The 18023-nt window shown below is 35.6% G+C and overlaps 1 protein-coding gene across 1 annotated transcript in view; it reads left to right on the top strand.

Moving 5' to 3' along the window:
- Liprin-alpha (PTPRF interacting protein alpha) overlaps positions 1-18023 on the top strand; it is a 173927-nt gene that overhangs the window by 145073 nt on the left and 10831 nt on the right. The window contains exons 4-18 of the mRNA XM_073076350.1: positions 289-363; positions 494-601; positions 2357-2431; positions 4196-4363; positions 5174-5293; positions 6733-6858; positions 8139-8308; positions 8849-9005; positions 9691-9810; positions 10161-10244; positions 10465-10623; positions 11248-11346; positions 12349-12423; positions 14635-14819; positions 17165-17366. Of these exons, the coding sequence (XP_072932451.1) occupies positions 289-363; positions 494-601; positions 2357-2431; positions 4196-4363; positions 5174-5293; positions 6733-6858; positions 8139-8308; positions 8849-9005; positions 9691-9810; positions 10161-10244; positions 10465-10623; positions 11248-11346; positions 12349-12423; positions 14635-14819; positions 17165-17366 (1923 nt within the window). The remainder of the gene's footprint in view (positions 1-288; positions 364-493; positions 602-2356; positions 2432-4195; positions 4364-5173; positions 5294-6732; positions 6859-8138; positions 8309-8848; positions 9006-9690; positions 9811-10160; positions 10245-10464; positions 10624-11247; positions 11347-12348; positions 12424-14634; positions 14820-17164; positions 17367-18023) is intronic.

The following is an 18023-nucleotide window of genomic DNA, read 5'->3' as shown; positions in this document are numbered from 1 at the left end:
TTGAGGCTATCTTCCATGCTTTAGTACTTTACTTTTTACTATATAAATATTCGAGAAATATCAACGGAATTATCGGTTTTTTTTTAAGTGCGTTTTGTCATTAAAGTAATTTTTATTTTCCAAACTAAAGAATGTGATGATGACATAGCACTTATCTGATAAATTTAGATGATGTGAAGACAACTGATAATGTTGCAATAAAAAAAATACATTGGTTTATAATTAAGAAGGACATATAAAACGTAAAACGAGTTTTCTCCAGTTGATGTAAATAATATAATATTTCAGGTGCGGGAGAGGTTACGAGTGGCGTTAGAGAGAAATACAGCGCTCGAAGAAGAATTAGCTTTAACCAAAGAAGAAGTAAGTTTCTCCATAATTATTTTTTCATGTTTAGCACTTTAACCCTGGATTGATTTACTTTCATTTTATTTGTCACAGTAGTTCATGTATTCTTTTGAATTTTTTAAACAATGTCGCGTTTTATATCCAGTTACAGCAATACAAATCGTCCGGTGGTCAAGAAGGGGAGAAGCCGAAGGAGAACGGCACGGTGCCGAGCGGCTCGCCCGAGCAGAACGGCGAACAGCAGCAAACTAAGGTACACTCCTCTATTAAAATACTCTCCATTACTAAGGTACTTTCCTTTATTTAGGTACCGTCCTCTGATAACAGTAACCTTCACTACGGGGGTAACCTTCACGAAAAACTTACGTTTGACAATCAAAGTACCGACACCTGCTGTGGTACCCTGAAGTATTTATATCGATGGAATTATATTTACTTACAGACGAATGTAGCGAAAATTACTGCGGATTTTTTCTATATGATTAGTTGAAATATAGTTTAAGGCGGATCTCTTTTTGAGTTATAGATACTTCTTAGTAGCATTTTCGGTTAACATCATATAATGGGGTGTTGCAATTTAATCATGTGCCATGAAATTTACAATTATTTCAAGTATAAGTTCTGCTTTATGTGTGTTTGGACACAGATGGCCACGAGATACAGTGTCCACTTAAATATCAGGTGGAAGCAGCTCCCGTTTTCTGATTCCATCGTATAAATCAACTATCTCTGGAACCAATCAATGTTTGCACTGCACTAGACTCGTTCGGTTACGGTCAAAAAGGAAATCAGGTCACACATTCGTCAAATGAAATTTTCGCTACATTTGTTGTTCTCCGCAGTGGCTACTCCATTCGAATAAGAGTAGTCTTGGTTTAACAATGTTAATTGAATTGATGGTGTACCTCGAATTGAATCGAGGCACTTTTCAGAATGGAAATGTTCTCGATATTTATTTTATTTCGTTCCGTTAAAAGTTTCTTTCAGAAATTTTAAGAAATGTCTCTTTTGGGTATATTTTCAGTTTAAAAGATTTTCGATGTGATTTTTTTAAAATTTGTTTTAAATTGGAACAGACACAATACATTCACACTGTACATATTTTTGAATATATTTTGATTTTTTTAACAAAACGGCATAATTTGTTAACAGAAAAATCTATGTGTCTTTAATATTTTAGATGCTTTGTGAATGGTGATTGTGCGATGATGTTCGGAATTTATGTCTTGTGATAACCGTTAGGCACTTTGTTTTACTCAACCTAGATCTTGGCTAGATCTTATTAGCATTTAAAGATTTACGTCTTAAGCTAAGACGTTTTAATTATGTTCATCAAGTACTTTACTCTTTGGTAGCCTCGAAAAAAGATGTAGTTAATATAAGAGAAAATTCTGATGGTTTGAGTAAAACAAAGATAAAATTTAGATTTGCAAAATAGTGTGGCATGATCGTAGTGCCGTTTCACACTAACCGTTTACCGAATGAGGATATATTTAACAACGGATAGAAACCGGTAATAGTCAAAACGTTGCTAGCATTTAACTGGCTTTTGGTAAATTGTAATACAGATGCACAACCCTATTATTTCGCTTATTACACGCTAAGTTCACTGCAGAGCAAATACTGGAGGTGAAGGAATTGTAAAGGCCTTAATTAGATGGTACGTTCACTACGTTAGCAATAGTCTATCAAGCCGCCAACACTTGTCCGGTAATCTTGAAGCGTTAAAATTAGTATCAAACCATCTGTGGTAAATAACGGTAACTGCTCTTATGTAACTTAATGTTCAACAACAATTTATCAAGAATGCGCACCATTTCTGTTTAAGGTTGCTTACAGACTACCGACTACAGCAGTACATTTAACGTAGAATGTTGAGATCAAGTGAAATACTTTATTGATTACATTATTTTTCCTCAAGTAAACAAAAACGGTAAACGGCCAGTGTGAAAGAGCGCTGAAAAAATATTTTGTTATTTATTTGTTTTTGTTTTCGTGATGAACGCAGGAGCAAAGTAGTGTTAACGGCGAATCGGAGACCGGCAAGAAAGTCACTGAGCTCCAAAACACGATCGCCAAGCAGGTTAGCCGGCCATCTCGGCCACAGATAATCACAATATTGCATCGCATACACTCTCCATAGACATCGCGACCATAGACATGATATGACGCTTTATATAAAGGACGTATTGCGAACAGACTATAAATGATACGATTATTTGTCTGTGTGCTTCTAATGTGATAATAAACCGACTTCAAAGGAAGAGGAGGGTATTATTTTAACTGTTTTTCTCTTTATTATCGTACTTGTGACAAAAACACTAAAATAAATTTGTTTAAAATATCTGCCACTCTTTGTGGAAAAAATATGATGATTGATCAAAATGGATAGTCAGATACAGACATTTAAATTTGTTATTTTTTGTTTTTGTATAATGTCAATAGTCATATTTTTGGAATCTGAACATTTTGAATAATTTTGAATTAATCTCATTGTATTATTTATATGAACGGGATGTAATTCTCATTTATTTCAATACGAGATTAAAGACCTCCTCCTCTTTAAATTTATCAATAATTAATAATGTATTAATAAAGTCGGTTCCATCTATTCTTATATCTGTTAGGCTCCATGTAGTATTAGGGCTTCGGTAAAATGCTTCTGAATATATTCTATAAAAAAATCATCATAACCAAATATTTATTTATTTGCATGAATCTCAGTACATGGAAAATTATTCTTAACACATTTCAAAAATATGTTAGATACATTTCCTTAGTTTGGCTTCGATTTATTAGCGTTATATGTACATCGATGTATAAAGTGTAGTTATAAGCATGCTGGTATATTATAATCTGGACGGTATGATGGTATAAATGGGATGCGGGGAGATATTAAACATTTTTTTAATGTTACCAATGACATGTGATATGTAAAGATATTAAAATCATAGACTTGAGCTCTACATACATTTTATCCATATAAGGTCACAAATAATTACATATTGTAGTATTCTGGTGTATCTACTGGTATCTTCGTCTTTACCAGAATAGTGCAGTGGCTTTACTTGCCTAAACCAAACATCTATTCGATTTGACATAACTTTTGCGGAGTTTTGCGATACGTTATTATCACAGACTTTTGAATTATTCACAATAAATAACAAAAGCCGTTCAGTTGGAAGAATAACTTCAGAAAAATCTCGTTAGGTGCATGCTTTCTATCTTTATTCCTTGATATGTTCCCTCGAGTACGACAATCCATTGTACTATAGTAGATCATAAAGATGTTACTAACACGAACACAGACCATAATCACGAATTAACATTCACATCAACTAAATTACATCGTCGTCATATGTTTTCAATACATACGGTAAGAGAGTATTAGTTAAATTGATTGTAGCACCTATTAATTGTGAAAATGGTAATGTTATGTTGAATCGATGACTACCATCGATGTAATACTGTTTTTGTTAATACTAACTGTATAAGTTAAAAGAAAATAAAAAAGAATTTGTGTTAAAATATCAAGTAAATGAGATTTGATTTGTATTGCATTTTAGAAATTTGCTTCAGAAATCAAGAAAAATACTGCAATTGTAATTTTTGTTTACTAAATATTACTTTCTAATGCTTTATTATTCTTATTATTTAGAGTTATTTGACTCTTAATATAAATTTACCTTTTATAAAATAATTTTGACAAAAAATTTGGTCCTTCGAGCCGGATACAAAAATGAAAATATCTTCGTTAATTCTACTTAAACATTTAATTGAAATAACGTAGAAATTCTCGTGGCAAAAAATCTTTATTCTAGTTTTAATAGTGTTATGTCTAATATAGTCAGCGGAGCTGAGCTCGTGGCAGCGGCGAGTGGCGGAGCTGAACAACAAGGTGTCTGAGCTCGAGGAGCGGCTCACGAAGGGCGAGAAGGAGCTCGCCAAGAAGCAGGAGGAGTGCGCCAAGCTGCAGCGGGACCTTCGAGAGAACGTCGCTCAGAAGGAGGATCAGGTGAGATGCTTATGTGTTACGACTAACGAGCAGATATCGAAAATTCATATCTATATACATATAAGATTAATAAAATTGGAGTGTCTCTTTTTAATATTGAAATTACCGCTTTTTAACATTCATATGAGATACATACGGTACATACTCCAAAATAACATTTTTTTTTATAATTTTTGTCTGTCTGTCTGTTTGTTCTGGCTAATCTCTGAAATGACTGGACCGATCTTGACTGAAATTTTATCGGCAGGTAGCTGATGTAACAAGGAGTAACTTAGGCTACTTATATTTTAAGACTAGCTATGCCCCGCGGTTTCACCCGCGTTTGAATTACTTTTTAACGCGGGTAAAACCGCGGGGCACATGTAATAAATATATAAATAGTAGTAAATATATAGCAACTAGCACTCTTTATTATTAATCTATCCTAATTATGTTTGTCTACTGAAGATTAAAAAATGACAATGTCCTGAATGAAAACATGGAAGTAATATCGACTGAGATTGGATAAATATTGGATAGATTGATTATTAAAGAAGGCTGTTAATAAATCTTTAAAATAATAAATTATCCATCACAATTATTTAACTTTTTTATTTTTCTGCGAAATAATTATTTTTGTGACCAGAAGCAAACTGGTAAGTCAATGGTAAAAGTAGTAGAACACCATTATACCAATTCTTTTCTCGTGGTAAACAAGTATTACATATTTGCTCCGATGTAAAAAGGATGAAGACACTAATATTCACATATAATCATTTTAAAAATCATGAAATGTGAGGTACATTAAACGGAGACACGTTTTGGCCCCAGGAGGAGCGCATCACGACCCTGGAGAAGCGCTACCTGAACGCGCAGCGCGAGTCCACGTCGCTGCACGACCTCAACGAGAAGCTCGAGCAGGAGCTGCAGAACAAGCAGGCCCAGCTCAAGGTGAGTGGGGGGGAGGAGTGGGGGTAGGATGGCGGTTCACGGTTCTCTGTTATAAACGGTGTTTATGATGAAACTGTTTGGGTGGGTAGAGAGAGGAGACTAGTCGCGATTGAGGATACAAGGTTCTCTTTTGGATACAGCATGAATGTAGAAGTAATTTAATTATGGTACGGTACAGTGACTGCTACTTTAGTGTGAATTAATTGAGGGGTTTTAGTCATATTTTTTACAAATACACTCTATTTGGATGTGAATATCTGAGTCGATGTAATATTTATTGGAAAAATATTTATTACGATAAAAAACGTAGCATTTAATATTTATGGTTAAACAAAAATACATTGATTGTATCTTAGTAAATTATTGAATAATGGGACACAGTATTTTTGAATGACTCACAATATTTGAAAACATTTATTTCTGTGTTATTTGATGCCCATGGAATGCCATTTACGAATCGTTTCTTCATTAACGCCGATTATAATATTGAAACTGAGAGTAGAGAGGCTATGAGGCGTTGTAGTAAGGCGTTCCTAATAAAGTTCACACTAACGAGTACGTTCAATGGAACGACTCTTTCCATTCATTCATTTAAGAACTACACATTAACTTAACAATTATATTCGTTCTTATTGCTTACATTTTTTCCTTTTTTTTATTTGTAACTAACTTTGTTATGGTGTTAGGTTTTTGAGTGCTCACCGTTTGAATTTTTGGTGAAGAGTTATATCATTTCACATTCATTCTTTTCTTTTTTAATAAGCTTTTTTTACTTTTTTAATCGTAATTTTTATTTTTGTTTATTTCCTTAGATGCAAATTTGTTTCTCTTATTTAGTTCTGTTATTATTTAATTTCGGTTTTAAGGTAATAAAATCCTACACTAACTTAGCGGGTGAAGACCAACACGATATAGATAGACGCAAACCATACAACCATAAAAGCCTGAACACTATAGTAATCGTAGATTGTGGATATGTCGAGATGGAGTTACATTTTTTATTTTTGTAATTTTATCATATTATAAATTTAGCTAAACACTTGATTTGAGACGCACTTTGATAATAAATAAATAATTTTATGATATTTTATTATTCTTAAGTTACGTTAAAATATATTTTTAATACAATGTAAACATTTTTATTCATATTTTTCACTAGTGGTAGTGAAACTATAGTAGTTTAAATAAAACAAAATGTTTTTCAAATTATGTAACTAAAATTCGCAAGGAATAACATAATTGACCCGTCTGATTTTTATTAAAATTGAACATATTATCTAGGTGAATCCGTTACATTCTTGAAATGTTACACTAAAATATAAAAAATACAACAGAAAATTTACACACTGCACTAGACACTTGACACACTCCATGTCGACATATCAGAGTTGTATAGTGGTATAGTTGTCACACGGCTTCATCGACCGCTTGGTCCGCAGCTCCAAGAGGAGAAAATCTCCGCTATCGAGGAGAAGTTGGAGCTCTCCACGCAGAAACTGGCTCAGATGTGCTCGCTGCCCGAGATGGAGGAGCAGCTCAAGGCGCGGATGGAGGCCCTCAACCAGGTAGGTGGAACGGTAAGACCATTCTTGTATCATTCGTTCATACGTACCGTTCTTTCGTTCATCGGCTTAGTTGCGAGATCGTGCGATCGTTTTGCGTTTATATATTTGTAGTTGCGTTTATGTATTTGTAGTCTTAGCATGCTCACGCGATATACTCTTGTCTGTTTGATGATTGTTAATGATTGAATGAAACGCGAAACGCTCATAGCCCCACGCTCTCAACGTTCGTCTCAAAGTTTACGTTCGTGGGTGTCGCATATAAAATCATAAGTAATAGTGTGTAATCGATTTAGTGTTTATGCAGCAATATAGTATGATTATCACTATACCATATCGATCGGATTATGAAGGAGTACTATGAAGTAGTTATCTTGATGAATTGTCATATGTTAGTCACTTGAGCATGCTAGGTGTCTGTTTTGTTTGGAAGTTTTGTTTCGACTAATAATTTATTAACATTGCTTCTAGTCGTTCTGTACTAAATAGAAATGTCGTGAAATATTCACCCGATTCGTACAAATATAATTATATATAATTTACAGAATTATTTTTAGTTTGTTTCGTTTATTTCAAACTAAGCTGCTAGTGAATGTTCTTACTGCACTATATGCCAATAGAAAACAGGGTCTAGATGATTTTAATATATTTATAGCACAAATTATTTTAATTTCTTGAGACCGTTTATTGCAAACTTTTATTGTTTTGGTAATATTTATAATATATACGTCGTTCGTATTTATATTTGATTTTCTATATTAGCGATTCTAAACATAAGTATAACCACAATTCAATATTGTTAAATGTTATAATTTTAAAATTGTATTTTTAATATATAGAATTGCATGGACTGCCTTTTATTACTTACGAATATTACTGTTATATATATTGCTTAATTAAATAGTATTTTAAAAGTGTTTAATAAATAAAATCCGAAACTTTATTTTTAAGGTTCACTTAGCAGACTCACACAAGGCATATTAAGATAAATCTCATTATTTAGGGTTGATGATAAATAGACAAAGGCTTCTATGATAAAAATATATCAACATTGAAAGTATATTCCAATATAAAGCTCGATGTCAACTGGCAGATTTTTTCTCTCACGAAATACCAATTAATCTGTTCTAAGCTAAAGATATTTCTCACTCAAGAGGAATCTGTCTTGAATATCCTGTAACGCCTTCTTTATGGAAGTTGGAGTAAGGCGTAGTATAGCTACTGGGGATTTGTTTCTATGTAACCCTATAGTATGTCGCATCAAGTATATGTCGTTCGTACAGGCGCAGGAGCGGCACGGCTCAGCGGAGGACCGCATCCAGCGGCTGGAGGCGAGCGTGGAGGAGAAGAACGCGGAGCTGATGCGGCTCAACCAGCGGCTGCGCATGAACGAGGAGCACAACACGCGCCTCTCCGCCACCGTCGACAAGCTGCTCTCGGAGAGCAACGACAGGTGGGACACTCGACACTGACTGACACTTTACACTGTAGGCGAAACATAATATTAAATACAGAGTGATATGCCGCGAGGAAATATGATTATAGCGGAATATACAGTACTTATATAGCAATAAAACCGTTATTGATTCATTATTCGTGACAACCTTAATTATCATAATTATTTTTTATCTTTATAAGATGATTGAGTTTAATATTATTCCGGTCACGTATAAATTTCGCGAAAAAAATCTCAAAGGAAACTGTCGAAAAAATCAAAATCAAAGTCAAAGGTTGCGTAGCACCCTTGTAAGGTGCTTTGAAATTCACCGATGGTGAATGCATATTGGATCTACTTTTAATTTCGCATATAAAAATGTCTTTACATACATATTTGACTTACTTTTGATAGGCATTTCTTCTAGACCATTATTGATAGAACAACCAAATTACAAATGAATAATTTCCCAAGTATCGTTATACTTAAAAACCTAATTAATATTTGACCAAACAAAAAACAAAAAGTAATATTAACATTATTATGAATGGTTACCAGGTTACAAGTGCACCTAAAGGAGCGTATGCACGCGCTGGACGAGAAGAACGCGCTGACGCAGGAGCTGGACAAGACGCGCAAGTACGCCGACGAGCTCATGGCCGAGAAGCAGGACATACTCAAGGAGCTCGCCAAGTGGAGGATGGAGACCGAACAGGTGGGCATATGTTATGTAAACATATCGCAGTATGTATGTATGAAAGAGTAGTGTAATTTTCAGTACATTTATGTAAAGGTATTCGCCAATACTGACGCTCGTTATTAAGTTTGTATGGGAAAATAGTATGAGCTTTATTATTGACGTGTGCGTGCGCTTAAAATTTACACACGTCACTGGTCGTAGACGCACGCAGCGGGCGTTCGCTCGTATACTGTTTCTTAGTCTTTTAATCTTTGCGATTGTATATTGCGTGTTGCACGCGACGGACGCCCGCTCTTGTATTTTTTTTTCCTATATAATATAGGAGCAGACAAGCATGCTTTACACCTGATGGTAAGTGGTTACTGCCGCCCATGGACATATGTAATCAAGCCCAGATAGGATTAGATATTCCTACCTGAGATCGACCACAGATGCGCCGCTACTACTAAGGACTAAGCTGGAACGTCTCGGAAAAGTATGTCTGCCTTACCACATCCTGTAAATCCGAACACAGCAGCCTTTCATACTACTGTTAATAGGCAGAAATAGGTGTGGCGGTGGTACCGCCGGAGTCGAACCACAAAGGGTTCTACCACCTTCAAAAGTGGTAAAACTTCAATTTTATGTGGAGTTTTGTCTATTGGTCTGCCTGCTCGTTAGTTCCAGTTTCTTGAGTAATATGATGTGTTTGTGTCGGCAGCTGAAGCGGCAGATGCTGCAGCAGGAGATCGCGTTCAACATCCAGCAGACGGACGCGCTGACGCGCTCGCTGTCGCCCGGCGCGCCGCCGCCGCCGCCCGCCGCGCTCTTCCAGCCCAAGGTACTGTCGATACTCCGTCTGGTAGTGAGTGGCACCTGCCGCACATGGACATCTGTAATCATCCCCGAGTGACAGAGACCTGTGCTTGGCCACAGATGCGCCGCTAACCTAGAGGACCAAATTGGGTCGATTCCCGGCAAAGATAAAACATATTTTAAAAAACTAATGATGCCGTTTTAGTTTTCGTCAAAATCGGCCCATTCTCATTTCACATTTTTCGCTAATCCTTATAAATTTAGATTTGGCTAAGAATGCACATTTGAAAATTACTCTCTGTATTTTTTAATTACTACAATTACCCATATTAGAAGGATACTGATGTGTTATAGCAGTGTTGTGATCGTTCGCAGCTGGACGGGTCTTGGGAGAAGCTGCAGCAGGCGCACGTGCTCGCCAACGTGCAGCAAGCATTCGACGTCTCCAGCGACGCCGAGGTAAACTTTAACTAAGCTATTTTTCTTTCGTGTTTAACGGGGGACGTGGTTTAAATTTACTCCTGCCGATATGTCGATCTACTTTAATAAATCTTGGTCACGGCTACACATAACGTTGGCATATAAGGAGAAATATCAATAAATTAATCTGCCGTGATTGTCAAATTTTGATGATTAACAAATAAAGTGATGTGATGAAGCCAACTATGTGTGTTTTCAGAACGACTCGTCGTCTGGCGGCGCGGAGGGTGGTCACACGGACGCCGCGGCGCTCGCGCTGATGCTGCAGGAACAGCTGGACGCCATCAACACTGAGATCCGGCTCATCCAGGAGGAGAAGCAGACGACAGAGGCGCGCGCGGAGGAGCTCGAGTCCAGGGTACGTGGAACTCACTAACCAATTACAAATGTTTGTTAGGAGACCTATCTATCATCTAGTGTTACATTTTTAGGAGAAAGAGAGAAAATAGTTTACCTGTTATCAAATTCATTCGCTCTAAATCTAATGCGATGTATCTACTATGTGTGGTTAAAAATTGCCGTCGGATTCTGTATAATTCAGATTTTTTATTGTCAGAGCGTATTTAAATGTTTTATTGTCATCTCTTATACATGCGTAGTCATATATGTACACAAAAGCAGTAATGATTTAAATAACTTGCAATAAAAATATATTTAACAAAACAAGCGAAATAACGTAAAATTTATCATGCGTATATCATATTTTGTTGCATTTTTCAAGGCAAAATGTGTGTAAATACTTTTTTTTTATTGTAATTGTTAAATATGTCAGGCTTAACAATGTAGATCTTGCAACATTGTTACTCTTTTCAAGACAAAATGTGTGTAAATACTTCATTATTATTTTTTTTTTATAGTATTTTTTATATTAAGTGAGAGTATTGTAGTAATGTATTGGCTAATGCTCATACATTTCTAGTATAACAACGTAGACCTTGTAGCGTAGTCAGAAACAAGTAATATATATTTCCTTGTCCCCCAGGTGGGCAGCTACGAGCACATGAACGTGGTGTCGCGGCGCGCGGAGTCCCCGCCGCCCGCCGCCTCGCCCTCGCGCCCCATGCACCACAAGTACCACACGGTGAGCACCACCACCCACCCTCCACCACCCTCAACCACCCTCCAACACACAATACACGTGGCCAGGTTGCCTCACGATGACGTAGACGAGGCTGAGGTCCATCGTGCCCAGACAGACCACGATGACGTACACGAAGCTGAGTCCATCATGCCCACGTAGACCATGATAAGGCATACGAAGCTGAGGTTCACTATACCCTCGCCAATTAGTAAGCCTTTGGCAAAGGGAGATCTCCCACACGGCTAGGTGGGAGACCAGAGACCGGCCATGCTCCGACAATCTCAGTTCGAAGGTTATTCATACGTAAGAAGTTGAGAAAACTTCGATAGCGTAATTCACAATATGCGTAGCGCCATCTCTTGACGAGTAGCAGGAAGTCGCCACACGACGTAAACACGATTGAAGTCATCACTTACGCGTTACAATCAGTAAAGGCCAAGTTACAAAACAAAAACACTATATGTAATATCCTCACTAATCACGATAAGGGCACGTTTAAAGTTGATCACGGATGCGTTACTGGTTGTAAAGACTCAGTTGGAACGCTACTTGTAATGTCTGCGACCGTGAACGTCAGCTACTGACACCGAGTAGAAACCAGGTATCCGAAGTCATACACAGAAGCGTTACTGCCCTTAAAGGCTAAGGTAAAATGGCTCGGGTTCTCTGCCTTCCTAACCAAAACATAGGTGTTTTGTCAGAGCAGTCATAAAATTTGGTTTGAATTATACTTTTACTTATTTTTTACAGGAATTTTAGGTAGGTTATGGGTACAGTACTATTTAACGTACTGCACCTGCGTTTTCTTACGATATAAATAAATATTTAGAATTTTGACCCAACAGATTTTTAGAAACGAATTCTGGAACAATTTATGTAATATGTATTGTACCGGCAGGGATTATATTATACGAGTACGTTGATATTTGTAATATTTATCTATATAGGACACGTGTATTTATATATAATTGTTATAATAAATATGATTGTGGCGGCGATCAGGCCCCGGCGTCGATGTCCCCGGCGCATTCCCACTACAGGAGCCCGCAGGCCTCCGAGAGCCTGCCCTCCAGCCAGGTCGGTCTTGCCGAGTGTTGCCGAACGTTGCCGAGCATTGCCGAATGTTGCCCACCCCACACGCTTCGCAGCCTGTACCACGTGATGTTGACGGCTTGCGTACTATCCATCCTGTTGCTGTTGAAATTGTGCTCGATCACAAATGTAGCGTTCTAAATAATCTATCGGTTCGATGAGTAGCAGTGCCATCTGTAAAACATAGTAATCCTATGTTTTCATTACTCCCTTGCGCTAAGATATTTGGCGTAATTTTCTAAGATTAAAAGTGCCTTTTCTCAACGACACAGGCATCTACAAACTTCAGAATGGTTGCTTGTTACGTGACCAGACCAAACAGACAAACTGACTTGAGCATTTATATATACTATTTTTTTAAACACATTTTTCAACGAAGAACAGGGACGGATAGTGTGTACAAGGCTTAATGCAATTATCCACAGTTTATTGACCTCTATACATATAAACATAACCTGTGTATTGCCTCGTTTTTGAAACCTATTTAATTGTATTATATAGTAGATTGTATGTAACAAATTGTATAGCTTCAGAACTAGTAGAACCTCTACTACTATAAACATTGGTAAATTGATAATAGAAGGACATAGTATAGTTAACTTTTATTTTCCTTTTTCATTAATAAAACTTTATTTTTTAAGCATACAAATTTCCCTTCAAAGACATCTCGCGTCTATAGACAGAATGAATCATTCATTGGACGTGTTTGCTCGTAGAATGTGACTATTTATGATCCTCCTTTACGTATATATTATTAAAAATAATAGTCTGGTTCATTCGAAGGGGTGGATTGCTAACTTAAGTGGAACATGTCTATACAGCGCCACCTGGTGGTATTTACTTTGAAAGGATTACACCTATCTAGACATCCGGTAGTGTGTCAGACAAGTTCTAAAAAAAGAGCTGGTAACACATCTTATATACCTTTAACTAATTTCAACATTCACATATTAATTTCTTAACCCATTTAGTTAATAAATAATAATTTATTAGAGTAGAATCAATAATACCACATTGACCCGCTAATCTACGCATGCGGCCAGTAATATCGATCCCGAATATGTATTTGAGCTTTTTGTATTTTTTGTATATTATATTTATTTTGTATGTATGACGTATACTCGTACGTCTATAACCACGTTGAACAAGTAACTGTATAATTGCGTCCACTTGAACCAAGCTTAGCTTAGCTTAACCCACGATGTTAACGTACATTTTTGTTTAGCTTAGCTGTAAATCAGTTTTGAATCAATTTGTAATTAGTTAATTAAAAATGTGTTGGATTAAATTTTTAGTTAGTCTTGATGACTTCTGAACTACCAATTTTTATGTTATTTTTTTTCTTGCTATGTACTTGTATTTAGTAAAATAATCTAAACCACATATCAGTGGGATGTCTCAGAATGCTTTAAACATTTGGATAAAATTTATTAAAATAGTTTTACATAAAATTAGTTTATTAAACGTCGTACTTAAAATAGTAATTAATGCCGACCTAAGGTATTCTTTATTTTAATAAAACATTGTTAGATGTAAGTTATAGAATATTTTTTAGCATCTATTATGATATATGTTTTCAACTGCTAGTAGGGGCATCGTATTTTATATTTTTTGTTTTTTTATGATTGCATAATAACATTATGATCGTATAATATAATATTGGTATAACCAATACAAACAAAGTGTTTAGTAGTGCCCTAATTCAAATTTTGATTTGTGTTTAATTAAATAACTTATCTGAATAGTTGTAGTTAACATGAAATTATTCGTTACGTCTTGATCAATTTAAGTAGTTCAACTGCAGTGTTTAAATATTTACTTTTGTAATCATGTATATAATAAAATACTAATATAGCCTTTAATAGTGTAAATAAAAATAATTGTAATAAAAAAATTACAGTGTACGAAAAATAGAAATCATACATGACAGAAACCCAATTCTTAAAATACAATGAACTATACAATTAATTATAATTATATCAAAAAGCTGTCCCTAAACAATATTAATAAGTTGTCATATTTATAATGTATAGCCCACGGTATTCTAGTATCGGTAAAGTATCACGGTATTTCGCGTTGCTTTTTTTAAAACTTAGCTCAGTCGTTCCCACGTGTCTATATACTGTCACGTCCTGTCCAGACATCCTGTCGCGTATCGCACGTAACCGACGTAGTTATAACACTTGTGTTGCACAGTTGCAGCTGTGCGAGGAGGGCGTGCCGGGCGCGGTGGGCGTGCCGGGCGGCGTGGGCGTGCCGGGGGGCGGCGAGGGGGCGGAGTCCCCGCTGACGGCGCGCTCGCTGCGGCTGGAGCGGGCCGCGCGCGCGATACACGCGGAGCGAGACCGGCTCAGGACGCACTATCCCGCGCCGTACGACTCGTGAGTATACACTATACACCGACACGTGGTGTACACGTGGCTAATTGTATGAATCAGTTGATTATAAACGACGTGTTTATTTTATGAAAATATTTTTTTCCGTTTCAGTAAAAATGGGTAATTTTATGCAAATGCGTAAATTAATAAATCAAGTAGGCCTTTCTTATGTCGTAAGTAGTAGAAAATAATAATTACGTGCAATATTTAATTCCTACTTTCATTTACGACAGTACGATACTTTGAAAAAGTTTAATTATTAAATAATTTATTTTGTAAGTGATTATTTCAATGATACAGAGATATTTCCAGTTTTATGACGAATTGACATTTGTTTAGCAAAATATGTGTTTGTCTGTGTTTTATTTGTAAAACAAAAATATAATTCCACTGAATTTACTAACAATGTTTCCACCCCGCACGCTGCCAGGACTTCAATAATGTCGGGGAGCCTCGCGCGCATCCCGATACACAGGTGGCGCCCTCTACCCTCCGCCCACACCCTACGCACGCCCACACCGACACTCACACCGACACCTACACCGACACTCACACTCACACCGACACTGTCCACGTCGCCGTCGTGGACCCCATCCCCCATTCACTCATACAGGCCGCTGTACCACAGCTACTCGGAGTCGAGCCTGACGGGCATGTGGTGCGATTGCCCCGACATGTTGTTCAACTACGCGCCCCACAAGTTGTGCTACAAGTCGGGCGTCTACAGAACTATCGATGATTATCTGTTGCACCATCCGTATGGCAGCAAATCGGCTAGCTATATTTAAAATACAGGCAGATTTAGGCAGAGAAATGAATGTTCCTTTATAACTCTGTACATATATAATAATAATAATAACAATCATTTATTTCAGAATTAAATTCCATATTACAAAAATTATATATGTACATCGCATTGTAATATAACACATTCCAATTCATATTTTTCTATTGAATATCTTGATGCAACTGATGATTTATTTCGTTTAGTTATATATTATGTATGATGTTTATTATTAAACTATAGTAGGTAGCATCATTAAAAAGATTAAAAATCTTAAGTAAAAAAATTTAAGAGATTATATTTACAACTTTATAGGAAAATATTTTTTACATTCAGTATTTCATAATTGAGATTATTTATACACATCTAACTATGCTATACAAGACCAATTTTAAAATTAAGATTATTTAGCTAGAGTTTAAATAGAACTTATGATACATTCTGTAGTTCCTATTTACTTTGATGATAAATAGATTGAATTGTTATTATTATTAATTTTCATTTTCATTTTAAATTAACTTTATTACTCTTCTTAAAACTCACATCGGACTGAGTCACTCACTCACTCACACTGATGTATTTGTAAAAAAATATAAGTTCACATAACACATAGAAAAATATAACCTACATATGACACAATAAGACAAAAAATCTATTTACACTAATAATTTATTTCTACATAATATTTAGAGATTGAACTGTTTGTAATTTGATACAATTTTTCATAAACTTAAAATAAAATGAAATTACTAAGGATGGTTTATTATTTCATACGGACAGAAGCAAACCTTAACTCGTCTGTAAATGGTATGTTAAAGTTACATACATGTTACGTGTGCTCCCCTCCACTCGTAGCCCCCTACAATGGCTAAACTCACATCCATAGTAATTTCATTTGCTACGTTTCTCATATACATTTAACGTTAGCCAGAATACGTACGTTTAGTCTTAAAAAATAAAGATTACGCTAACTGTTATGATTTTCTAAGAATGTTAGATCGTTTTTACGTTTTAGATTATTATTTATTATGTTTATTTCTATCCGTTTGCTGCTGTGGGATATATTTTATTTGCTTATGATATTAATTTCTGGGTCGAGATTTTAATTACTTTTGCTTATTTAGTACTTTGGATTATATTGATGTTTTAAGTCTTTTTGATTTCATATGTTTTGTTTGTAATCGTTTATATTGTTTTAGTTTTTATTTTTTAATTTTTGCTGTATTTTAATTATCAAATTTGTTATTTTTTTTACATTATTCTTATTCAAGCATTTCTGGATAATTTATCCCATTGCACGTAACATAGAGCGTAGATTAGAATAATAACAAATACACATCAGTCACACATTTTATCTTTACATAATATATAACATGAATACATGTAATATGTTTATTGCTATAAATATATTATGGCTATAAATTAGCACAGATTAGTATAATGGTATATAACGCATTGGTGAAATATCGATATCAGTACATTTTTTGACAAACATTTGATATAATAGTCTGTGAGACTATTATCACCATCCATCATAACACATGTATTCTATTCGCGTGTGCAGCTCGAGCCAGGAGTCGCTGGGCGGGCCGGGGGCGGGCGGGTCGTGGGGCGGGGCGTGGGGCGGCGCCTCCCCCGGGCTGCCGCGGGGCGCCGCCGCCGCCAGCTCGGCCGTCTCCATCGCGTCCATGCACCAGCAGAAGAAACGCGGCATCAAGAGCTCGCTGGGACGGTTCTTCAGCAAGAAGGACAAGGCTGGCATGCCGGTATGTTGGTTTCTTACTGTGTTAGGTTTTGAAATGAAAATGAAATGAAATGAAATTTGATTTTAATTTATTATTTTTATTGGATTTAAGCGAATTATTCAGTAAAATAATATCATTCAAATTTAAAGATAAATAAAGTTAAATTATTACATGACTGTATGTTATTATAACGTTACAGTTACTATGCCAGCTTAATTATAATAATTATTGAAGAATAAAGTGACCAAAATATATAACAACAATTTTCAAAATTCAAATCGTTACTTTTTTAAACGAATAAATTTAAAAATATGAAAGCTATTATATGTAATAGGATGAGTTTAGAAAAATTCTACATGTTAATATTAAATTGTAAGTGTATTTCATCTTAAAAATTGTGTACCTATATAAAATAAGAAATGTGAATTGATACCGCTCTCCTTTTTTTCTGTATTGAAGGTTTCAAAATTTACTGCCCAACAAGTTTGGGATTACAGTTTGAAAAAAAATATCAAAATGTACGTATTTAAAATAATCATTTCGTGTTTTGTGAATTTGTAAAAAATGTTAAGTGGTGCTATGTACTTTTTTTAACGTTGTCATAAAGGATACGTATTTATATGGGGAATTGCAAGTTGCAAGTTAAGAAATAAAATTTTCTTAATAATCGATCTATTA

This window comes from Epargyreus clarus, unplaced genomic scaffold, assembly GCF_041222505.1.
Source record: "Epargyreus clarus isolate Ecla_fem2 unplaced genomic scaffold, WU_Ecla_fem_2.2 ptg000009l, whole genome shotgun sequence".
In the NCBI taxonomy this organism is placed as follows: Eukaryota; Metazoa; Arthropoda; class Insecta; order Lepidoptera; family Hesperiidae; genus Epargyreus; species Epargyreus clarus.
This window is presented reverse-complemented; position numbering and strand designations above follow the sequence as displayed.